Here is a 27,320-nt window from a genome sequence, read left to right as displayed (position 1 = left end):
GGCGGTGTTGTTCACCCACTGAAAACGTCCGGCAGAAGATTAACTATTGTCAAGTTCATGGAGTACCTTTTACAACATCGATTATATAGTTGGTTAAACAGACCCGGGCATTTCCCACATAGCAAACAGACTTGGCCCAAATGTTAATTGTGCCAGAAAACATTTGCCATTTGGTAAGTTAACTATATCAACACCACCCTTTAAACAGAAACCCCAAAAACTGAGACATAAACCATCCTAATGTTACCTGAACAATCGCTACACTGATCTGGGCCACACACTTCACATCCACAACTGGCCCAAATGTAGTTTGCGCCACTGAGTATTTTCACTGTTTAAAAAGTCTGTTGTATAGGTGAATATATATTTTAAAGAGCTATTTATTCATATGAATTTGACAACACTTCTTCAATTTTTCAGAACTTATTTTAAAAGTGCTCAATATTAATTTATTTTTACTTGATCAGAATCATTTTTATTTATTTATTTATTTATTTATTATTTTAATTAATTATTATTTATGTAGTTACTTTTATAATTTTTTTATTAGTATTATCATTATTATTATGTATATCAGCTTTCTCTGATGAACAGAAATCATTGAGGCGATGTAAATGTCGATCAATTTCTAATCAATTAAAAGCATCCTTGCTAAATAAAAGTATTTTTTTCTTTCACTTTTTTTTTACCAAAAATATTTATTTATTTATTTATTTATTTATTTATTTATATTTAAAGAATTATAAAATGTACATTTGAAGTCAGAATTTTTAGCTCCCTTGTGAATTAGTTTTTTTCTTTAAATATTTCCCAAATGATGTTTAACAGAGCAAGGAAATTTTCACAAAATGTCTGATAATATATTTTTTTTTCTAGAGAAAGTCTTATTTGTTTTATTTTGGCTAGAATAAAAGCAGTTTTTAATTTTTAAACACCATTTTAAGGACAAAATTATTAACCCCTTTAAGCTATCCCCCCCCCAATAGTCTACAGAACAAACCATTGTTATACAATAACTTGCCTAATTACCCTAACCTGCCTAGTAAACCTAATTAAACCTTTAAATATCACTTTAAGCTGTATAGAAGTGTCTTGAAAAATATCTAGTAAAGTATTATGTACTGGCATCATGGCAAAGATAAAATAAATCAGTTATTAGAAATGAGCTGAAAAAATAAATTCTCCGTTAAACAGAAATTGGGGAAAAAACAGGGGGGCTAATAATTTTGACTTATTGACTTAACTCTTAATATTTGGTTATAAAAATAACAACAACAACAATAAACATTTCATTAACAGCAAATCAGCATATTAGGATGCTTTCCGAAAGATCACGTGGCTCTAATAATGATGCAAAAAATTCAGCTTTGAAATTAAACAAATACGAATTTATTAAAGGACGGTATTTTAATAAAGGAGATAAAGTCTTTCATTCATGTCCACTTACAAGGTAATTGATTTGATATATTTCCATAATCCCTCTGATTTTAAATGACTATAATGATAACTATAGAGTGTAGGGTTGTTTCCCAGTACTGGGTTGCAGCTGTAAGGGCATACGCTGCGTAAAACATATGCCAGAATAGTTGGTGGTTCATTTCGCTGTGGTGACTACTGATAAATAAGGGACTAAGCTGAAGGGAAATGAATGAATGAACGATAACTATATTAACATCCACATCACTGCACAACATTGTTCTGTTTATTATACCTTACACACTGAGTCCATCCTACTAACAAACTAAACCTTCACTAACAGTGCTGATGTTCTGGCACCGTGAGCCATTTCTGAGGCCTAAACGTGAGCTGGAGCTCCTGGATGCCTGTGATCCAGAAGCAGAGCTGGGGCAGCGGGAGGATGTGCGGGATGCCCGGCGCTGGAGGTTTCTGGATATGGAGCGCTGCAGGTTCTTGTTGGAGGAGCATGCCGCCATGTTGACCAGCCAGGGGTGATGGAGAGCCTCTTCTGCGCTCATCCGCTGCTCCGGGACCACAGTCAGGAGCCCATTGATAAAGCCTTTGCCCAGAGATGAGACTGACCGCCACGGCTGGAAAACACAGAGATTGTTTGTATGAGTGTGTGAACGTTGGCAGTTACATCTTATTGTGGTCATGACATGATTTAAAGTAAAAAAATAACAAAACTAAATAAAAAAATAAAAAAAACTAAAATAATACAATAAAATATCCCAATATAGACAGTAAACAGATAAAGCAATAAATAAATAAATAAATAAATAAATAAATAATAAAATAAATAAATAGATAAATATTAAATGAAAATAATGTTTACATTTTTAGATGCCACATAGAAAGAGAGACACACACACTCATATTACACAGAACACACATATACAAACTTCTACACACAAATACATGCAAGTTTTTTTATCTCATAACATGAAGGAAACTTTTACTTTCTAACTTATGATAAATAAATACAAACTTTTATGTTATAAAAGAAAAAATAAACAATAAAAACAAAAATAAACATTCAAAAACAAATAGGTAAATAAAATAAATGCTGTCACACTGTGTTTTAAAAGGATTAAACAGTCCAATGTGTTTTATTTTACAACATGAAGAAAACTTCTATCAAATAATATAAAAATAAAAGCCGCGTTATTGTTTAAAAATACATTAAAATATGTTTGATCTCACGACAAGAGCGTTATATTACATGATACAATTTAATTAAGTACTATGAAAAACAACAAATAAATGCAGCTGTAGCATGGTTTACAATAAAGTAAAAATAAAATGAAGTCAAGATTAAAATGTGTTTTATCTTACAACATGAATGAAACTTTTACACTCTAAAATAAATAAAACATAAAAAAAAAATAATTTTAATTTAAAAAATGTAAAAAAATAAATTTAATTAAAAAATTAAATAAAAAAATGTAATTGAAAAATAAAATTAAAATAACAGATTTAAATAAAACTAAAAAAAGTACATTTAATAAAAATAATAAAATTGAATAAAAAATTAAATATAATTAAATATCAAAATAAATAAATGTAATTAAAAATAAATAAATATAATTAAAAATAAAATAAATGTAATTATAATTAGTAATTAAATGTAATTAAATAAAATAAAAATGTAAAAATAAAAGAAATAAAACAAAATAAAACAAAATGTAACTAAAAATAAAATACATTTAATAAAAAATAAAATAAAAAACTTGACTAAAAATAAAATACATTTAATTAAAAATAGAATAAAAATTAACTTAAAATAAAATAAATTACATTTTTTAAACAATTAACGAAAAATAAAATAAATGTAATTAAAAATAAAATGAAATTTACCTAAAAATAAATAAAGGTAAAAAAGAAATTTAACTAAAAATAAAATAAATTTAATAAAAAAAAAAAAGCATCACCATGGTTTAAGTAAACATCCAAAACTTTGGCATTTTATCACATTCTGTCATTTAAAAAAGATGCTGAAAGTACTTTATAAATATGAATGATTATTTTTACTGTACACAGATCTGATTCAGAAAGAATCTTCCACTGAATCATATTAATCTCTGAATCACAATCTCCAGCATCACCTCCTGTCCTCTTGAAAGCCTGCTCTCCATTCTCTGCTGGTTGTGCATTCAGTGAGTGTTTAGAAGAGCATCGTCTCATAACGACGGCGAAATGTAAATGTCAGCGAGTACAAAGACAGGCTGACCATCAATGACCCGATCCAGAGGCGCTTCTGCCTCTTAAGTTGCATTAGATACACAACATGGCATTTTCGCCACGTCGCCGTCTGAATGTGAAGACATTAGTCAATAAATGTCACCAGTTTTGAATTGATCTGTGACTCACAGCTAACTCGAACAACTTCATAACCATCTGAAGCACTTATAATGGATATTATTTTATAGAATAGAATAGAATAAATCCAATCAAGAAAAAAAATAAAAATAAAAATAATTAATAAAAGTAATGATAATAAAAAAATATAAAAACAACTCATTAAATAATAAATAAATATATAAATAAATAATTAAAATAAATAAATAATAAACCAAACAAATCTGATCAAGTAAAAAAAAATTCAACAAATAATAAAAAAAATTCTAAAAATAACTAATTAAATAATAAATAAATAAATATATAAATAATTATAATAAATAAATAAACAACCAAACAAATCTGATCAAGAAAAATAAAATAAAAAATAATGATAATACAATGAATTATAAAAATTACTAATTAAATAATGAATAAATAAATATATAAATAATTAAAATAAATAAATAAAACAACCAAACAAATCTGATCAAGTGAAATAATAATAATAATACTAAATTATAAAAATAACTAATTAAATAATAAATACATAAATAATTTTAATAAATAAACCAAAAAAATCTGATCAAGTGAAAATAAATAAATAAATAAAGCAATTAAATGAATAAATAAATAATAATAAAAAGTAAGAATTTAATAATTAATTAATTAATAAATACATAAATTAAAATAAATAAATAAAAAAACAAATCAATCAAACAAACAAACAAACAAACAAACAAATAAGCACATAAAAAATATTACAGTCTAAATTCAGATTGGATAATGTACACATTTGAAGTTTAAAAACCCATTTGACAAAAAAGTTCTCAACTAAAAGAACTAATAAATAAACATAAATAAACAAATTCATTAATTAAATAATAACTTAATTAATTTATTATCAGTTATTTGAGTTCTTTATCATGTATCGTGGCTTTAAACACAATAAATTTAATATGATTTTCCTTTCTCTTTATTTATAGACTAACAACTGCATGCTGAATTCTAAACACACACACACACACACACACACACACACACACACACACACACACGCGCACACACATACGCGCACACGCACACACACAATTAATCAGCCATGAAATTGACAATACTCCAGTCTCCAGCTAACGAATACAACATAAAGCGCAGGTTTCATTTAAACACACAGAGAAAACATGGATGTGTGTGTGAGTTTTACAAGGAAGCATTAAAGCACATTAGTGTTGCTGTGGTCAGTGTGAAGTGAAATAAAGGATCCAGCGATTTCATCAAGAAGAGACAAATCTGACATCAATGAAACACAGCACGAGTCCAAAAACGACCTCCGCTGATCAGTGCTTCAATCTATCATTCTGTTCTGCCCAGCGATTGTGTATTCATCTGCTTGAATATATGCCTATGCAGAAGCGTGGAGCGTGCCTGCATGTGTTTAACCTGGAAAAGATGGCTGACTAGTTTCTAATTACACACCAAAAGCACTGCACTTCAGTTCACAACCAGATGTAAAAAAATTAGTTAGGCTCTGATATTAGGCTTTAAATAACAAAATCATACAACAAAATCTGTCTTTTTCTGTGTTTAAGCACTATAATCAAGTCTTTTGTGCATCTGCCGACACAAAAAATGTAAACAGGAAAATCCAGTAACTTAAAAAATCCAGCTAGTAGTGACACAGAATTGGGGTCTTATTATGCATTACCACCACTTAATCTGCATGTTTCCACCAATGACTTTAAGAAAATACTGATGACTCGACAGGCACAAGCTGTCACAAAAAAACTGCTGAAATTGGAGCATGCTCAGAAGGACTGCCTGGTGGATCCTGAGGTGGAGCCGCAGAATCAAACTTCTGACCAAACGCTTGTACGTCAAATTAACAAGTAGCTACCATTACTTGCTTTAACATGTAATGCATGTCGAGTAAAAGTATCTGTTGTAAATATTACTCAAAGTATGAGTAAAAAGCAGAGCTTTTAAAAGTACTCAAGAGTAGAGAGTGTTAAGCTGTAAAAATGAGATGTATTTACATGTAATTTGTGGAAGTGTGTGTACACGTAACATTCTGTAGTGCGTTTAGTTATAGCCCAGCAGGCACACAATGTAATAAGACCTTAATATTAGGTTAGATTTAGGTCATGACATCAGGCAGTGTTTCCCCTATCATTATATAATGGGGGCGCCCAGCCCTCCCAATGGGTTTCCCCGCCCCCCTTTGATTTCAAGTTAATAAAATGTTTTTAAAGCGTCAGATCACAACTTTTAAACAGCTAAATAGCCATATGTAATATCTTATTTCAGTTTTTCCTCTAGGATTTTTTCCAGCTGCGGTGGCAGGGCTTATTTTAGACAGATCTACTGACTACCTGTGGCGTTATTATTTCAATGACAAATGTCGTGAGCGCAGTATTAGAAGTCGGGATTGCATTTATGTAATAGCCTACGAGCATGCGTATCTCTGCTTGCGCGCCGATTTCCTCTGCTCGTGCTCAAAACTTCTTGCACGCCACCTCAAATATAAGCCGCTTCAAGAGCGCGCAGATCTTCATGTGCGCTCTCAAACAAACGCTGCTGGGTGTGATTTAGTGCATTTATGTAACGAGTATGTCCCCAGCATTTATTAGATTTGCTAGGAATATTTATGAATGTCTCCAATAGTCCTACAGAGTAGCATTAATGAAGTAAAGTGAAACGGCTATACGTATCACGCACCTGTCAGTCAGTCAGACAGTCAACACATCACCTTAAAGGGTAAACAATTGACGCACAGCACTACTACGGTAACAGAAAAAAACTTGTGCTGTTATGATTCACTTACCCTTTAATACGTTCGTTTTGGTGCGATTATTACCTGCTATAAAAAAAAAACGTTTTGAATGAGAAGCTGTAATGTAGCCGTGGCGGGATGAATGTTGGCGTGGCGCTCCGCCATGGAAGAATGAATGTAGCGGAAACCATGTATTTACACAATGGCTTAAAGGGCTTGAAATTGCGACCATTTTGGTCACATAGACTATGGGCCCGAAACGTAATATATGCAACCTTATACTATATTTAGGAGCATTTGTGTGACTGCATATAGGCTATTGGTTGTAGTGCGACCTAGTCTAGTGCTCCTCCCTGCCGCTATATTGGTTCACATTAGCTGTCAATCACTCAAGGCTTTCCGCTGTAAGATGACAGGGAGCTTCGGTGACCGTGGGTAATGCAAACGGCTGCAATTTGAGGAAGACGCAATGAAAAGTACACAGGTTCGCAAACCCACCCAAAGTTACAAATAATATCGCTGACGAGAGCGATCATGCTGTGAATGTTGATTTCGCCAGCCGAGATCAATCGAGTGTTTTCGGAGAGGATCAGCTGTTTGAATGGCCCGAATCTCTTCCAAGTAAGTGCTACCAAGTAAGAGAGTTAATTTCGAGCCCTGTACATGCTTTTTAGCTCTGTCTCACGCTCTCACTCTGCCCAATTAAAATTCAACGTAAATTACGTAAAATGTTCTGTCAAATATGTAGACAGCATAAACAGGCAGTTACCAGAGGAAACCAGACACGACACCAGGCACGACCATTCAAAATTTTCCTTGCTAGTCCTACTGAAAGGAACCCCCCAAGCCCCCACCCCAAAAAAAAAAAACTGTAAACCTAGGGGAAACACTGATCAGCTGTCCAAAAATCAATGTCTAGCCAGCATCTAAGGACGTTATTTTGATGTAAAAATCCAATGCCAAGTGTCGTCAATATTTGTTCGATTTTAGGTTGTGCTGGAAAGTGACCAAAATCCAACATTGAGCCAACAACTTAAACCAACATAATATTGATGTCAAATACCGACATCTATTCGTCAGGTTTGGCAACCAAAATCCAATATCTGATAGACGTCATAGTGGTAATGTCCACACAACATCAATAGATGTAACATCATTAGATGTTGATATTTGGTTGATTTTAGGTTGGACGTTGGACATTGACGTCGGCCTGATGTTGGGTTCTGACGTCAACCTGATTTTCATTTCCAAAAAAATGCAACATCCCCACGATGTTAGGGTGTATTGTCAATCTGACTTCATGTTGACTTCTTGTTCCTGCGGGGTGTTTTCGATTATCATACAGTAAACATCCGTCATCTTCTCATCAGTGACATGCATCAAAACAGTCTCTGGGTCAATGCGTGTAAAGATTTTGGACACTGTCTTGGACACTTTTAGTGCTTCCAAGCAGTTTGCTGTAATTATAAATAGCCCATGTTTTCAGATTCATTATGATGCGGCAGGAATCATAGAACAGATTTTTCTAATCAAACAGCACATACATTTTTAGAAAGGTTTTTATTTTTAATTAACAGTCAACAGGACCCAAAAATATACACACCATGGACAGCTATTTGCCACTAAGGAAAAATCAAGCGCTGATATTAGCCAAAGATATGGGTGTTTCATAGTCCTGTGTTGATGCTGGAAGTGCATTCGTAGAGTAAATCATATGCCGGAATAGTTGGCAGTTCATTCCACTGTGGTGACCCCTGATAAAAAGGGACTAAGCTGAAGGAAAGTGATTGAAGGAATTACCAAAAATTACAGTGTTGATATATTTACAGTAGGGAATTTATAAAATATCTTCATTCAATTATTATCCTTCGGCTGAGTCCCTTTATTCACCAGGGGTCGCCACAGCGTATTGAACCACCAACTTATCCAGCTTATGTTTTACACAGTGGATGCCCTTCCAGCTGTAACCCAACACTGGGAAACACCCATACACACCCATTCACACACATACACGACGTCCAATTTAGTCCATTCAATTCACCTAGAGTGCATGTCTTCGGACTGTGGGGGAAACCAGAGCACCTGGAGCAAACCCATGTGGAGAACTTGTAAACTCCACACATAACTGCCAACTGGAACCAGCGGCCTTCTTGCTGTGAGTGCTAACCACTGAGCCACTGTAGCGCCTAAAATATCTTCATCTTTAATATATTTGCCATCCTACGAAAAATGCATACAATGCCTCCTTTAAATCTGTGCAGAAGTGTGGGGAGCATGTGTTTAACCGGTGAAGGATGACTAACTAGTTTCTAAATATACTCCAAAGCTTGAATTCACAGCGAGAGGCAAAAATGAGTGATGAAATGAGGCTTTAATGAACAAAGGTTCTGTTGTTTTTTTTATGCTGTTTTTGTTGTTGTTTTTTTGTTCTCCAGAGGCTTCAATGTATCATCAGTGTAGGATTAAATGAGAGAGATCATCAGGTCAAACGAGTGAGATGAAACGCATTTGCACTGAATTATCACAGGTGCGTTCAGCGCTCAGCATGACGCCACTGCAAGAAGCTTTCATTAACTTTAACATGGAAGAAAATAAAGGTGCGGGGTTTAAAAATGAATCACAAGTTTTAAAAAATACATGGAAACCTCATCGGAAAGAGCAAATAATACCATTTAAAAAGTGCCAAGCCTTATTAAAGAACTATTTGATAAAAAACACAAGTTAGACTGATAAATGGACAGATCAAAAGTGCAAATATTATGCGATGATATTTACTGTCACTTTTTGCTTATATTTTTAATTTCTTAATTACATTTCACATCAAATTGAGTGTCATTCATTAATTCATTCATTTTCCTTTGGCTGAATCCTTTTATTCATCAGGGGTCACCACAGCGGAATGAACCACCAACTTATTCAGCATATGTTTAACACAGCGGATGGCTTTCCAGCTGCAACTCAACACTGGGAAACACCCATACACACTCATTCACACACATACACTATACGGCTATTACTATATACACTGTATTCATAACTAGCAATAACCTTTTTCAGATTTTCATTTAGAGGTAGGCACAGGCTGTATTTATGCAGTTTTTTATGTTACAGCCTTATTCCAAAATGGATTTCCTCAAAGTTCTACACACAATACCCCATAATGACAATGTGGAAAAAGAGTTTTTGATATTGTTGCAAATTTATTAAAAATATAAAACCTAAAACAAATCACATGTACATAAGTGTTCACAGCCCTTGCCGTAAAGGTACATTCTGTTTTGTCCAAACGTAATGCCTGGCATTCACTCCAAAGAGCTCAATTTTAGTCTCATCAGACTGGAGAATTTTGTCTCTTATGGTCTGAGAGTCCTTCAGATGCCTTTTAGCAAACTCCAGGCAGATAGTGGCTTCCGTCTGGCCACTCTACCATACAGGCCTGATTGGTGGGTTGCTGCACAGATGGTTGTCCTTCTGTAAGGTTCTCCTCTCTCCACAGGCGAACGCTGGAGCTCAGACAGAGTGACCATCAGGTTATTGATCACCTCCCTGACTAAGGCCCTTGTACCCCGATCACTCAGCTTAGATGGCCGGCCAGCTTTTTACGAAGTTCCAAACCTTCAGGCGATGGAGGCCGCCGTGCCTCAAACACAATCCTGTCTCAGAGGTCTACAGTCATTTCCTTTGTCTTCATGCTTGGTTTGTACTTTGACATGGACTGTCAACCCTGGGACCTTATATAGACAGGTGTATGCCTTTTCAAATCATGTCCAATCAACAGAATTTACCACAGATGAACTGCAATGAAGCTGCTGAAACATCTCAAGAATGATCAGCGGAAAGCAGGCACCGCTCATCACCAGGCTAATACCATCCATCATTTTCAGCAGCAGGAACTGGAAGACTAGTCAGGATAGAGGGAAAGATGAATGCAGCAATGTTCAGAGACATCCTGAATGAAAACCTTCTTCAGTGCTCTTGACCTCAGACTAGGGCGACGATCATCATCCAGCAAAACAAACACCCAAAGCACACTGCCGAAATATCGGTGACTCTGTGTCCTTGAGTGACCCAGCCAGAAGCCAGACCTGAATCCTATTGAACATTTCTGGAGAGATCTGAAAATGGCTGTACACCATCGCTTCCCATCAAACCTGATAGAGCTTGAGAGGCTCTGCAAAGAGGAATGGGCAAAATTCCCAAAGACAGGTGTGCCAAGCTTGTGGCATCATATTCAAAAAGACTTGAGGCTGTAATTGATGCCAAAGGCTGTGAATACTGATGTTTTTTTAATGTAAAATAATTTGTTTTCATTGTACTTGTATATTGCATCTTTACACCTTTATCCAAACCTTATTATCTTGAAAAATTATCCTTATACTAGTTGTAATTCAGCACAGGTGTATGACTATGGTTTATTAACCTGTGTCTCCATGCAAATGCACGACATGACGTATTTTAACCCTGTTATTATAATCTTGCCCTTCAACTACCAGTTATATGGTCACTCTGTGTCCAAAAAACAGTGATAAGACTAATCATAATTCCTGCAAGTGCTTGATTACTGTCTGTGAGCAGCATGGTTATGAAGAGCTTCATGGTTAATGCTCGTTTTCTCTTCCAGAGATCAGCAATTATTGTTGTACTGCTGCACCTGTAATTTCACAGCTCTGGGGGCTGGAGGTGATAAAGAAACATATAAGTGTGTGTGTGTGTTTGCAGTTTAAAGGTGATAAAAGCCCTGTGGTGAAGCTTCTTCCCCTCTGATTACCACCTCTCACCTCACACACACACACACACACACACACACACACACACACACACACACACACACACACACACACACACACACACACACACACACACACACACACACTTCACGTCACATCAGTCAGGTAGCTGGTGGCTGTTTACACAGGTGACCAGATTTCACCCTCCCACACACAATCTCTATTTGTCCTTTATTTTACACTTTGGTCTGGCAAGATCATATTCAGATCGATTTTCATGAAGATCATGAACAATATACAAAAAAGGTAAATGTACCACAACATAATGACAAAAAAATATTTGCTGTTAAGTGGAAATTAAAAATGTCATTGATAACACAATGCATAATTAATATGTTACTCACACTATGACTGTGTTTGTTAAACAAGAGTATATCACAATCTGAAACACTGAGAAATATTATTAAAAAAGAAAAAAGTTGATTTCTATTTGAATATATTAGATATTAGGGTAGCACAGCTGCTCAGTGGTTAGCACTGTCGCCTCACAGCAAGAAGGTTGCTGATTAGAGTCCTGACTGGGCCAGTTGGCATTTCTATGTGGAGTTTGCATGTTCTCCCCATGTTGGTGTGAGTTTCCTCCGGGTGCTCTTGTCTTCCCCACAGACCAAAGACATGCGATATCAACAAATTAGCAACCTATGTCACACGGGTCTCAGTTGCAAAAAAAGATTGCAAAAAAAACTTAGGGTGCTTTCACACCTGTGAATCGATTCAGTTGTTCCGAAACAGGGATTAAAATTGGTACATTGTTGCTCTTTGCTCTTGGTGTGGTTCGCTTTCAAGCGGTAAAGTTTCTAAACAGACTAATGGCCCGTTTCCACTGAGTGGTACGGTACGGTTCGGTTTGGTACGCTTTTATGGCCGTTTCCACTGTCAAAAGGTGTACCGAACCAAACCGTACCGTACCACTTTTTCGGGACCCTTTCGAATGGGTCCCAAACTGCAGAAAGGGTCCCAAAAGGTGGAGTTACACGCGCAGCTGAACGCTATTGGTTTACAGAGATACGTCATTCGTAGACTCAACAAGCCAGAATGTAAACAAAGGACCCGCCATGTTTGAAATACACAGCGAGAGATTACAGCGGAATTATATATACATATGCAGCCATGGTCGATCCTGCAAACAAACCCTGTCGTCGTCATGATAAACAGCCACAAAGCCATGGAGAAGAGCAGATTTACCCTGTGCCGCGTAGTTTTTAACAAGCCAGTCTGAAGCCAGAGTGGTTTCCCTTTCTTCCTTGTGCTCGTCGCGCGTCTCTATCTGAAATAACAAACTTCTTGAGCTGATAATAATAATAACATGCACTTTTTGACAAACATTATTGACAAACTTTGGAAACCCGATCCTGTGAGAAGCTGACAAACGCGAGAGTGACACATTCAGAAAGAAAAGGACAAACGCGAGAGTGGAGCGCGGGAAGAAAGGCGAAGCCAAGGAGCACGTTATTTCTTCAGCAAACGTCAACAAACTGCCTTGTTTTAATCTTTATTATCACCTTTTGGACTAATATGAACTGGGAATGATGGTATGACTCTCTAACAGAGGCTTCATGTGCTGCTGAAGATTACAGACACAGATGAGAGGTTTACTCTGACTGTAGGCTATACTTTGTGTTGTTTTGAACCTAATTAACGACGAAATGTCTGCTTTGTGTAGTTCTTCTGTAGTTGGTAACATGTCGGAGACTGTAAGAGTCTGTATGTGTTCATATATGTTCATTTATTTATTTATTTAATATAATTACAGACGTTACAGTTGGCTATTTCGCACCGCCATTGATCTGCAGTTGTAATCAACTTCTGTTTATAGAAAAGTTAGTAATAAACATTTATACACAAGTATTTATGTGTGTAAGGCATCTGTTTTGTGAGAAGTGCTTTTCATATGATATGTGAACAACCTGTGCAGCTTTATTGTAGACATTTTCTCGAGTGAAAATGACGTCGACTGAAACTTTGTCATACACCACGCCCACCAAAAGGGTACCCTTGGCAGTGGAAACGCAAGCCTGATAAAGGTGACCCGTACCGACCCGAACCGCACCGTACTGTACCAGTCAGTGGAAACGAGCCATTAAAGAACTAAAACAAGTCACGTGTGAGGAAACTCTCTTAACATTGGTCAGAATTTCAGTTCGTTTTGCAGAGTCCTGCTCAGCTATCAGGCGGGGTGGTGGTTTGGTGGTGTTTGACAAGGTGCATGCGACATGTCTGAAGAGCTAGGAGGGATGCGGTGGGAAGGGATGAGAAGGGTGCGCAACATATTTGAGGACCGGAAGGGAGACGTGTAATTTCCGGGAGATTATAACTTGTTTGCTGGCATTCTGGAGTCCTGAAACTTCAGGGAGACTTGGGATGTCTGGAATGACCTCCCGACCTACTCATAATTCTCTCTTCATATAGCACTGTGCCTATTACTTATCTATAAAATACTGTGAAATAACCATACTCGGATCATATCACTTTTTCACCCCAATTGATGCACTCCAGAGTTTGTTTAAATCGAGCCGAGACCACCTCATTCAAGTGATCTCGGGGCGATTGTTTTAGTGCGGATCCAAGCGCGATTGATAGATTCACATATGCCAAACGAATTGGCTAACTTTGGGAAAACGAGACAGGTTCCGAAACAAAAGTCTAGGTGTGAAAGCACCCTTAGCCTAAATAGACACTCCAATATCGGTGCGCATGGGCCCGTGCGCATAATGTCCATTGGTTAACCCGGCCTTGGATAAAACACTGACAGCCAGTCAGAATCTGCTGAAAATTAAAGGGCTTATGCAATTAAAAGATGCAGTGTTCAGATGAGGTTCAGCTGAGTGCTTTTCATTTTCTGTCTGATCTAACAGCTTCTTTGACTAACTGTTTGCACAACGCAAAAGTGTGTGGTTGTAGAGGCGTGACATGGAGCTAGGGTTGTAACAATATACCGGTATGACGGTTTACCACGATTTGAACGTGCACGATTATCATACCATGAACAATTGCATATCAACGGTTTTAACCCTTAAAGACCGAGACAGCCGCCCGCGGCTAAAAATAAGTATTGCTCTTAAATGTTTAATAACTTTTGATCCGCTGATCCGATTCATACAATTCAAAGATTGGCATAAAGAAGAGCATCTCAGCTTTCCAGTGCTGTATCACATAACATTCGCGGAACAGGCTCCGGAATCAGTGCGGTTACGTCATCAACATTTGACAACGCTGATTTGACAAAGAAACGCTCGTCACTGTGTCTCCGGACAAATCAGACATGATACATTGATGCATTGTCCCTCCTCCATGCCCAGATTGGTTCAAACTCGCTATATCACAACCAATAAGCATAGGTTTCGCTTTTGTTTGTGGACCAAGCTTTTTGAACAACACGGAATGAGAGATAGGCTGTACATTTATGCGTGGCTAAATAAAACGCAAAAAAAAAAAAGTTTTTCATGAAATAATTCTCATACTAAGTACTTTTGCATGCACAGCAGCACAGAAACATGACAAAACAGTGACACAGCAAAGACGAACTGCTGCTCTTGCTGTTTTCAAAAGACGCAAATGAAGATGCAGCTGTTTGTCTGCATTGCAGACAACCATATCCAAATCCATATCCACAGACAACCATATCCATGCTGGCACATAAAACCTAAGGATGTTCCATATTGAATCTAGTTTCGTTATGTAACTATTTATAGTATAGTAAATATTTATATCTATTTTTTACTGAGGATTTGCACCATGTTTATTTGGACTTTAACACATTATTTATTATTTTCTTATTTTTATTTGTTCATTGTAAGTGGTGTTGTTTATAATAACTAAAAATATATTATTTGGAAAAAGTCAAATTTGCTTCACTGTTCTATTATTTTGTAACATTTGTAACATACCGTATACCGCGAAACCGTCCAACCGTGGTATTGTTTTAGACGATTATCATACCGTGAAAAATTCATACCGTTACAACCCTACATGGAGCAGATTCGTAAATCACAGCACATTATGTTAGCTGACCAATCAGAGCCTCTCGAGGATGGGCTTTTTTAGAGGAACTTGGAAGTATGACTGTGACGCAGTAGGTAGTGCTGTCACCTCACAGCAAGAAAGTCGCTAGTTCAAGCCTCAGCTGGGTCAGTTGGCTTTTCTGTGTGGAGTTTGCATGTTCTCTGCGTTTGCGTGGGTTTCCTCCGGGTGCTCCGGTTTCCCCCACAGTCGAAAAACATGCGGTACAGGTGAATTGGGTAAGCTAAATTGTCCGTAGTGTATGAGTGTGAATGCGTGTGTGTGGATGTTTCCCAGAGATAGGTTGCGGGTGGAAGGGCATCCGCTGCGTAAAAAAACATGCTTGATAAGTTGGCGGTTCATTCCGCTGTGGTGACCCCGTATTAATAAAAGCTGTATATAATCAAAGTAAGATTTGTGAATAAATATTGTGATTTTCTACAAATGAAGCATGAGCACACGTTGCTTTGAATCTTATAAACACAAACAAGCCTTAAAAATACACTGTGGACCATCCTTTACAAGATTATTTAAAGATAATGACATTCGTGGTGGTTACAATGGGATAATGGCAAGGTCATTTCAATAACAGGTCATTTCATTGTTTGTGTGTGTGAACTCAAATATATTTAATGCTATATTTATCATTATTATGCGCTATGTAAACAGGCCTTTACCCTGGAGTTTGTTCACGCTCCGCCTATGCTTTCATGCTCTCGAAAGTCTGCATCTGCACCCTGAAAGAGGAAAAAAAACACACACTCACCTCCCCGTGGAAGCTGTAGGAGCCCTTGAGGATGGCCCTGAAGAGTTTGGCTCGGCTGCTGTGGTCGAAGGGCAATGATCCGCTCAGCAGGACGTATGTAATGATGCCCAGCGCCCACATGTCCACCGCTCTGCCACAGCCTCTCCGCGCCAACATCTCCGGCGCCAGGTATTCAGGCGTCCCGCAGAGTGTCCTCAACGCCCAACCTTTCTCCTCTAATCCCACAGTCAACTCCAGATCATCCCTCTGTATGGACTTATCCCAGCAGGCCAGCCCAAAATCTGTGATGATCAGCCGCGAGTCCTGTCCTGGATGGTAGTAGAGCAGGTTTTCGGGTTTGAGGTCTCTATGGATGACACCCAGATTATGCAGGTACGCCAGGCCACTTGTTACCATCAATAAGGCCTTGGTTGCATCCCGTTCTCTGAATGTTCCTCTGGAAAGCACTCGCTCCAGCAGTTCTCCACCTGTGGCCAGCTCCAGGACTAGGTAGACGCGGTGTGGGGTTAGGAAGACTTCCGTCAGGCGGATGATGTTGGGGTGGTTGACCCGTCGAAGAACCCTGAGCTCCGCCTGGCAGGATTCGAGACCCTCCGGAGCTCTGAGATCTAGGAGCTTGATGGCGAATGGTTGATGAGTCTGTTTGTGCTCGGCGCGAACCACACGACTGAAGCTGCCATGACCAATCAGAGCCTGGATCTCATATCTATAACACATTTAAAGTACACATGAAATCAAACCTAACCATATTGATTTTGTTAGCTCACATTGTTAGTTTTTTGAGTGATCAATTCATCTGCGCGTGTCATTAAGAAAAAAAAAAAAGATTGCTCTTGTAATCTAAAGTTAAAATCAGAATATACACTTCTTGTTTGTTTCCAGGTAAATTCTCAGATTACGTCTGTCTGATGCCCCTCCAACTTTTGAAAACAAACAGAAATGGGCAGCAGGAGGAGTCTTTTAGGTTGTAAGAACTCTCCCGAAACCTTTCTTCTGATATTTTTGAATGACTTATGGCCTACTCACACTGTTATCCGAACTGTGCCCAGGCCCATTTCCTGGATTGTTTGAGAAGTGCGAGCGCTCTGAATCAGGCTCAGGCATGGTTCACTTGGCCGGCCCTGGTCTGGTTGGAAGAGGTGTGCCAGAGCGCAGTTCACTTGGGCTATGGGGCGGTATGCAATAGTGTGAGTGCAAAGTGCGCCTGAGCCCGAAACTGAAGACAAGACGTGACTTTTAAGGGACTGTTTTATATGGATTTATTAATCATTCTTACTGTTCAATGAACGCAAACTGTCGTAGTTTATTAAAGACGCAAACCCCTCACTGCACGACAGCTGCACCTTCAGCAAACCTTCTCATACCTGCAGCACGAGGACTTTCTGATGTTTATGAGCGTCAAAAGTGGCTGATCTGTTCGGCAAAATATTTGACACTGCATATCAAACGACTAAAACAATATAACTAGAGAAATCTCTACTGTGCTGCACGAGTGCCCTTCTTACTGAACAGCGCACCATCGATGACTTAAGCAAGCCTAGGCCCGAATGCAATGCGAGTGTAGGCCGTTAGGGGAGACAAGCGTGCTTTGGCCCGGTTCAAGGCAACTGTACAAAGTGTGAGTACGCCCTTACTATATACTTTACTATCTCCAATCAGCTCGTAGTAGAAAAAACAAGCCACGCCCACTTGTTTCTCATTTAATATTCCATTTCTCTGGGATCTGTGCCATAATATCATAAAAACTTAATCATCACCGCTTCTGATTTACACGGACTTTAAACATATCATCAGCAGGGTTACTAGATAAAAAAAAAAAAAAAAAAAAAAATAAAAAAAAAAATATATATATATATATATATATATATATATATATATATTGATGGCGAATGGTTGATGAGTTTATATATATATATATATATATATATATATATATATATATATATATATATATATATATATATAAATGTTTATAAAAGGTTTATATATATATATATATATATATATATATATATATATATATATATATATATATATATATATATATATATATATATATATATATATATATATATATATATATATGTATCTTAATGTATGGTAATGTAGTTGTAACTGAAACAGAATTTTGAGTAAAGGACGGGGCTTTCTTTTTGGCATCATTCCCTCATATCAAACTAACGGTAAGGGGGTGTAGTTAAGAATATTGTGGAGGAAGTCGTCAAACTGACAGGTTATTAAATTTTTTTTTTCAGTGAATTATTTAATTTAATTGATCACATTCACCTAATGTAGGGATCACCAAACTTGTCCTGGAGGGCCGGTGTCCTGCAGATTTGAACTTCAACCCTAATCAAACACACCTGAACAAGCTAATCAAGGTCTTACCAGGTATACTTGAAACACCCAGGCAGGTTTGTTGAGGCAAGTTGGAGCTAAACCCTGCAGGGTACCGGATCTCCAGGAACGAGATTGGTGACTCCTGACCTAATGTATAACAATGTGCGCTAGGAAAATAAACACTGTAAATTTTAATTTGTCATAGACTTTAAAGCCAAATATAGAACATCTGAATTTATATAGAAAAATAAAAATCCCACACAACAATAGAGTTTGCATGATCATAAAAACAGCATTACAAATCTTAAAAAATATTTAAAATTATAAATCATTTCATCATATGACCACAATACAGATGCTATTATAACTTATATATTTTTTAATAATTTGAATATATATTTTTAAATCATCCTATTTTCAGTTTAAATTTAACTTAAAAAGTTTTAACCCCCCAAAATATTATATTTTATATTTTGTTTTAATTTTACCTTTTTAAATTTTTGCTCAATTAAAGATTTAATTTATTATAATATATAAAATGATCACACTATTTTAACAAATAATTAGCAATTAATGAGTTAAAACATTATGTCACTTTTAATAATTTATTTTTTGTGCTCATTAAAAAGCTATTTAAAAGGTATTTTTTAAACCAATCAATAAATGCACTGTAAAAAATATAACACACATGTTTAACATTTTATAACTACATTTCATTATTACTTTTTTCGTTAGTATACTGATACAACTGTGTCTTTATTTTTCTTATTTCCCTTTCATTTCACTTCAATAATAAAAATATAGTTAAAGTTTTTGGCGTGTTTTTAACAATATTATTATTATTTAAAAATAAATTATTATTATTTTAAAGTTCTGATAATATATTATAATTATTACTATAATAACTCAGAGTGATCTGCTGTGAGTCACTGTTGTGCTGCAGTAATTGGATACCTCAAATTAAATTACATCGCATTATTACTTAATAAATTACATTTCATTATTACTTTTAGGCTGGTATTGATTGCCGCGAGTGGCACTGGAGGACTAATAAATATAATAAAGCATTTCATTACAGCAGCGATCTGTAATTGACATGTCAGCCTTGATATCTTCATTCTGTCATCCAGTCTAAAGGAATAATGTTTATGCCACTATGCAGAAAACACTGTGCTAAACAATATTTTAATGTGTATATGACTGTAACTCTGTGATGCTTAATATAATATAATTTACTGAGTAATATCTAAAATCTGTCTTGATTTAGGAAAAAGATTAAAGAAAAAAAAGAATTAGTAAAAGGTTTATTCTGATCATCACTTAGTGTGGTTTATTCATAAACTAATTTCGAGAGGATCACGTGCTTATAATCAACACGGCTGGCTCCTTGTTAGCTCTGTAATCAGCCCTATTAGATGATTACGGAAGCATTATAAATAACCTGAGTTTTCCACTCCAGTCATCTTCGTCTTGAAGCTCGCTTCCCGCTACAAAACGCTCCAGCATCGCACCATTTAACCTATCGATACGGAAGAACACACAACAACAACAACAACAACAACAACAACAACAACAACAACAACAACAACAACAACTCCAGCCAGAGCTCCACTCTCCCTGAGAATTCAGCCGCAGCCTCGCCAAATCGAGCCTGAATTCCCGCAAAAAACACCGGTGCTGCCCACCAGCTCTTCCATCTCCACTTCAAACTGCCTCACGCAAACGCAGTCCACAACTCACCTAAACTCTAGGCGTCGACGATCCAAAACATCGCAAAAGCCTAACTCACTGCTTCCTAGCGGTGCACCCTCGGTAACGTATAGTACGCTTTTAAGGGGAAGCATCGCGGAAACAACTAATCTCCATCAAAGACTAAACCTATTTACAAATCTTTTAAAAACAAGACTTGCGTGATTAGAAGATTCATAAGAACTCACCCTTCAAGCCCGTCCACAAATCCATAAGTAAATCACTGCAAAGATCACGACATTAATCCACGACATATTGATACGTCGATGGACCGCGCTGTTATCATCCAAACTAGCCGCTGGTGTGCCGCAGTGTCTTCACACAACACTGGTAAACAAACTTGGCCTCCGATTTTGATTGACGCCCCATCGAGCCAATAGCGAAGGAGCAGCGCCCTCATCCAATGCGCTTTTAAAACTCGATATGGTTCCGCCCTCTCAACAATTCATGAATGAACCCAGCCATAAAAGACTCGTGAATGAACTGAGACAGACATGCTTGCAAATTAAGTTAAGATTAAGAATTTTAGAAGTTAAGATTCCTAACATGTATTTAAACAAATTAAGTAAAGCCCATAACAAACATTTCATTCATACAGTTTCCATTAAGTAGTGAATTAAGCGTTTGATGTTAGGATTTGATATAATAAATAAATAAATTGACAAATAATAATAATAATAATAATAAATGAATTAATAATAATAATAAATAATAATAAAATAATAAATAAATAAAAACCTCTGCCAGATCTGATAGCATTTAACTTCTGTAAAGACTACTACCCAACCAGTGAGAATTTAACACAAAAGTCCAATCGTAATACGTCAATGACCCATACTTTCATATACAGTGCCATATGTAACTTATAATGGCACGCCGGCTGGAGGTGAAAATGGTAAAGAAACTAACTTTTCGCTTGACTGCATGAATAGGATATTTAAATAAATCTTCAAGAAGAATTTCTAGGACCACCAGACAAGCTACACCCCATATCCCCAGCTCTGCATCCACCTGCTATCCTTTGGGGGAACAAATGCCCACCTCGATCATCCTCGCAGACTGCGACAACGAAGCTCACAATTGTCCATGCTCTTATTAAGATGCCTTGCATTAGATATCAGCTAAAACAATTTTGTCATGTTTGCTATACATGTATCATGTTGTAAATTAAATTTCTGATTTTTTTCTTGTTTCTCATTCCAGACATTAGGACAGCCGGCCCAGAAGCTGACCTTCATCCAACCTATTACACTCCACATCCATTCCAAATGCAATCACAATCTACACAAGGATGCATTTCCAATCATACAGCCCACATCCATAATGCCATATTCACACTAGTCTTCGGGTTTTGAGATTCTCTGAATTACCATCAGTTGCAATCCCACAATCCACCTCACCAAATCTGATCTGACTGGAGGAACACTATCTCTCTCCATTAAGCAAGCAAACCGATTATTTCGGCAAAGCATGTCCTATATACATTTTCGACATCCCTTACCCCACTCACACAATTCAAATGTTTTAAGTGTAAGCACAACTTAAACTATCCCATACACCCATACATTTTCACTCACCACAGTTCCAACTTATTTAGGGGTTGCCTAAATTTTTCTATTACTGCAGCAGGGATGCTCTAAGCAAGCTCTATACACTTACAAGTCCAATAACACTCGTCACACTGCCCTGCACTAATACAGCAGTAAATGCTTCTGCAGGAGCACACATTGTCTCCATACTGATCCTCTGCAGCAGCAGAACCGCTCCACTGTGCCATCCTCACCCATTGCACCTGTAGCTAAGCCCTTATTCACTTCCTCTCTACATATCACTACTAACAGTATTTAATATTCTTGCGAGAGCATTCAAAACTCTCCAATACCGATCACTACTGCACCTATCCAATAGCAGTAGCGCTCCGCTGAGCTACACTCACCATAGCATCACAACAACCGCAGTGACACTCTACCTGAGCCCCTACTTACTTTCATCTCCACACATCACTTCTGATATTTAATATTTTTGTGGGAGCACCTATAATGCTCCAATACTGACTACCACCGTACCTGCAATAGCAGAGATGCTCAGCTAAGCCTTATTCTCCCATTGCACCACTGTCACAGTGCAGCTCCTTTCCTTCCCACTCCCCAACACTGCACAGCAGTTATACATTTTCGGGAAAGCGTACCCGCCTCCCGAAATTGACTTCCACCACACCTCTGCAACAGCAGAGAAGCTGCAGAGCTTCTTTTCCCCCCCGCTTCACTGTCGCAGCAGTGACGCTCTGCCTGAGCTCACATACACTTCCATTCAACATACCACTATCGACACTTCACAACAGTTTAAACGCCTCCATAAAAGCGTTTACTCGTTATTATCGTCTAGCTCAATTACACGTAACAGCCTCAGCGTGATGCATGTATACATTTGGAGAGGATATCAATTCATCCTCACAGCTCGCACTCACGACATCCACTATCTTGAATACAAGGACAGAAATTTAATTCTGCCTGTTCCCCAACCCCCCCCCCCTCTTTCAGCGCTCCCAGTTCAGCAAATAATCTCCCCCTATCTCTCTCCCAAGAGTGCCTGAACCCCGACCCCAACAGGAGCACAACTTTTTTCCCCAAGGCTACCAGTATAAAATCTTTTCAGTCTTCACTTCCTTCCTGCGTCGAGTTTCTCCGCACCTCCTTCTTCTCCTTTCTAGCGTTGAGTTCCTCCGCACCTCCTTTCCTTCCTTCAAGCGTCGAATGCTTCCGCTCTTTCCTCCATCCCCTCCCACTCTACCCCCACCGCCTCAACATCTTTTACTCCCTACCCCCTTTCCAGCGTCGAGTTTCTCCGCTACTTTTCTCTTTTCAGCGTTGAGTTGCTCCGCTACTATCTCTTCCTTCTAGTGTTGTTCTTCCGCTACTCTCATCTCTCCAGCCTAAGTATCACCATTCAAGGCCTGACTACCCCGGAGTCAATCAATTACCCCAAACCCCCCCCTCCACAATCGACAACTTTCTTGTTTTCTGGCGTTGAGTTCCTCCGCATCTCCTATTCTATGTTCTAAAGCGTTGAGTTCCTCCGCACCTCCTTTCCTTCCTTCAAGCGTCGAATGCTTCCGCTCTTTCCTCCATCCCCTCCCACTTTCCCCCCACCTCCTCAATATCTTTTACTCCCTACCCCCTTTCCAGCGTCGAGTTTCTCCGCTTCTTTTCTTTTTCAGCGTCGAGTTGCTCCGCTACTATCACTTCCTTCTAGCGTTGAGTATTCCGCTACTCTTACCTTTCCAGTCTAAGCTTAGACTCCCCCGGAGTCCTGCCCAGCCCACCTCCTATAGGAGTCTCCACCACCCCCTCCCCATTTAGACACCTGTAGGAGCCTAATCTTTCAGCTCTAACTCCCACGGAGTTACCCCCAGAGCTAAGACTCCCACGGAGTCCCCCCTCCCCTCTCTCTCTCGCCCCGGCCAAATACGCATCTTTCCTACCTTCTAGCGTTGAGTTTCTCCGCATCTCCTGTCCTATATTCCCTAGCGTTGAGTTCCTCCGCATCTCTTTCTCTTCCTTCCAGCGTCGAATGCTTCCGCTCTTTCCTCTCCCCCCTCTTACAACTTCTCTCCTCTCCCCACCCTTAACTCCCAATCCCCCTTTCAGCGTTGAGTTTCTCCGCTACTTTCTTTCTTCAGCGTTGAGTTTCTCCGCTACTTTACTATTTTCAGCATTGAGTTCCTCCGCTACTCTTTCTATATTTCAAAAACATCACTCACCAATCTGACTCCCAAAGAGTCTTCCCACGTTCTGACTCCCCCGGAGTCCTGCTCAGCCCACCACCTACAGGAGTCTCCACCTCTCCCTCCCTTCCCAGACTCCTGTAGTAGTCCAATCCTACAGCTCTAACTCCCACGGAGTTGACCCAGAGCTCTGATCCCCATAGGTTTCTTTTCTTTACCTTTCCAGCGTCGAGTTCCTCCGCATCTCATGCTCTCTTCTTCCCAGCGTTGAGTTCCTCCGCATCCTCTTTACTTCCTTCCAGCGTCGAATGCTTCCGCTCTTCTCTCCACCCCCTCTATAACCCCTCTCCCCTACCCACTACATTCCACTTTCCCAGCGTTGAGTTCCTCCGCTACTTTTCTTCTTTCAGCGTTGAGTTACTCCGCTACTTTCCTATTTCTAGCACCAAATCCCTCTGCTACTCTCCTTTCTTCCGTTAGGCTCCCCAACCCTGCCTCCCCGAACCCAACTCCAACAGAGTCCCCAGCCTCTCCTAAGAATCAGTTTCAACTTTTCTCCTGCAGTAACCTATCTCACTTCAATTTACATTCAGCAGCCGGATATGGCACTGACCTCTCGCCTTTTGGGGGGCACTTCAATACGCGGCTGCTGTCCCGAGATGAAAACCTTTGCCTTTTGGGGAGTTCTCGAGACCTACCTGACCTCGAATTCCCCTCTCGCCCTTCTAACGGGAGGGAGCCCCGGGCTCGAGGATATTACGAGCTCAGGGCTCTCTCCCGGGACAGCATGCCAAATACGCTTTATTGATTATCAGCTAAGTGTGAACTCTTGAAGTGTGGTTTATTCATAAACTAATTTCGAGAGGATCACGTGCTTATAATCAACACGGCTGGCTCCTTGTTAGCTCTGTAATCAGCCCTATTAGATGATTACGGAAGCATTATAAATAACCTGAGTTTTCCACTCCAGTCATCTTCGTCTTGAAGCTCCCCCCTTCCACCCCTACATCCTCCCACTTTTTCTGATCGGGCGACACGGTGGCCCAGTGGCTAGCACTGTTGCCTCACAGCAAGAACACCGCTAGTCCAACCCATCGGGCTGGTTGGTGTTTCTGTGTGGAGTTTGCATGTTTTCCCCGTGTTCGCGTGGGTTTTCCCCGGGTTCCCCAGTTTCCTCCCACCGTCCAAAAACATAAACCATAGCAATCGACTAAAACAAATTATCACCCAATACAACTTGAGTTTACACTTCTCACGGTGACCAGCAGGGGAGTTCTCGAGACCTACCTGACCTCGAATTCCCCTCTCGCCCTTCTAACGGGAGGGAGCCCCGGGCTCGAGGATATTACGAGCTCAGGGCTCTCTCCCGGGACAGCATGCCAAATACGCTTTATTGATTATCAGCTAAGTGTGAACTCTTGAATCAAATATATAAGCAAATTTTTGCAAGGAAACACTAAATTGATAAAAAAAAAAAGATATTTATAAATGTTAAAAAAGATTTAGATAAAACATCTTCTCTTGAATAATATTTCTTAGCAAACCGATCAGCAAATTACAAAAAAAATCTTTGCATCAAAGAAATAAATTATTTTACACATTATTATATTATTCTATATTATATAATTATTATATTTAAATAGATTTAAAATTATTAAAATAGAATTTTAAAATGCAATAATTCTCAATATTTACTAAATTACTATTTTGTTTTATCAAATTAATGCACTCTTGATGAGCACAAGAATTTGTGGAAACATTTCTATTATATCAGGGGTGTCCAAACTCGGTCGTGGAGGGCCAGTGTCCTGCTAAGTTTAGCTCCAACTTGCCTCAACACACCTGCCCGGAAGTTTCTAGTATATCTAGTAAGAGCTTGATTAGCTGGTTCAGGTGTGTTTGATTAGGGTTGGAGCTAAACTATCCACGACCGAGTTTGGACACCGCTGTATTATATATATATACAAAACATTATATTTATTTATACATTGTATAATATTTCTTATGTATTATATTTTAGAATATTTTTCTTTTTTAACTATTTCCCAAATGATGTTTGACAGAGCAAGGAAATTTTCACAGTATGTCTGATAATATTTTATCTTCTGGAGAAAGTCTTATTTGTTTTATTTCACCTAGAATAAAAGCAGTTTTTAATTTTTTGAAAAACATTTTAAGGACAATATTATTAGCCCCTTTAAGCTAACTTTTTTTTTCCGATAGCCTAGAACAAACCATCATTATACAATAACTTGCCTAATTACCCTAACCTGCCTAGTAAACCTAATTAACCTAGTTAAGCCTTTAAATGTCACTTGTATAGAAGTGTCTTGAAAAATATCTAGTCAAATATTATGGACTGTCATCATGGCAAAGATAAAATAAATCAGTTATTAGAGATGAGTTATTAAAACTATTAAGTTTTAGAGATGTGTTAAAAAAAAATCATCTCTCTGTTAAACAGAAATTGGGGGAAAAAATAAACAAGGGGGCGAATAATTCTGACCGTAACTGTATATATATATATATATATATATATATATATATATATATATATATATATATATATATATATATATATATATATATATATATATATATATAGCTTAAAGGGGCTAATAATATTGACCTTAAAATGTATTATAAAAAATTAAAAACTGCTTTTATTCTAGTTGAAATAAAACAATTAAGACTTTCTGCAGAAGAAAAAATATTATCAGACATACTGTGAAAATTTCCTTGCTATGCTAAACATCATTTGGGAAATATTTTTAAAAAATTCAAAAGGGGCTAATAATTCTGACATCAACTGTATATATTTCTTAAGCGGTTGCAAACAATTTCTATGGGCTGAATTTTAACAAATTAAATTTAGTAATATTCTGCTTAATTGTTTGTTTAAATTCAGCCTATAGAATTAGTTTGCAACCACTTAACTCAAAAAATGAGTAAATCCAACAAATCCTTTTTTTGTCAGTGATGCACCTGCATGTGATTTGTATATACAGTTTTTTCAGTATGCGTTACACTATTCTGAACACAACCAGAGAAAGCAGATCATCAGTACCTGGCGGTGACGCGTGGATCAAACTTGGCACGGAACTTTGCACTGCGATTCTCAATATTTTCCTCCAGATGAAGCTCTTCTCCTGAAGCTCCTCCGTCTCTTCTCTTCTTCCAAAGCCCGGTTTGTTGTTTCTCCACACACTTCTCGCCCTCAGACTCTTGTTTGTTGAAGATCACAATCGAGTTGAAGAGGCAAAAATATCCTCGTTTGGAAGAGGAAGACTCGGGTAAGACTTTTCCGGAGCTGCTTCCCATTATAAACACCTTATGAGGTTTGAGAAGCATTGGAAATCTTCCTTCCAGGCCTTCACTGATGCTGCTTTT

At 38.0% G+C, this 27,320-nt stretch overlaps 1 protein-coding gene across 1 annotated transcript; it reads right to left on the bottom strand.

Moving 5' to 3' along the window:
• Positions 1–1,620: 1,620 nt before the first annotated feature.
• si:ch211-27e6.1 lies at positions 1,621–27,320 on the bottom strand. The gene is made up of 3 exons (XM_009306889.5): positions 26,998–27,320; positions 16,118–16,823; positions 1,621–2,048 (listed from the first exon to the last, which is right to left on the bottom strand). Exons 1-3 carry the CDS (start codon positions 27,279–27,281, stop codon positions 1,734–1,736), a joined length of 1,305 nt encoding a protein of 434 aa, XP_009305164.4. The 5' UTR covers positions 27,282–27,320; the 3' UTR covers positions 1,621–1,733.

This window comes from Danio rerio, chromosome 12, assembly GCF_049306965.1.
Source record: "Danio rerio strain Tuebingen ecotype United States chromosome 12, GRCz12tu, whole genome shotgun sequence".
Classification (NCBI taxonomy): domain Eukaryota; kingdom Metazoa; phylum Chordata; class Actinopteri; order Cypriniformes; family Danionidae; genus Danio; species Danio rerio.
The sequence above is the reverse complement of the archived record's forward strand: the minus strand, read 5'-3'. Positions and strand labels throughout refer to the sequence as shown.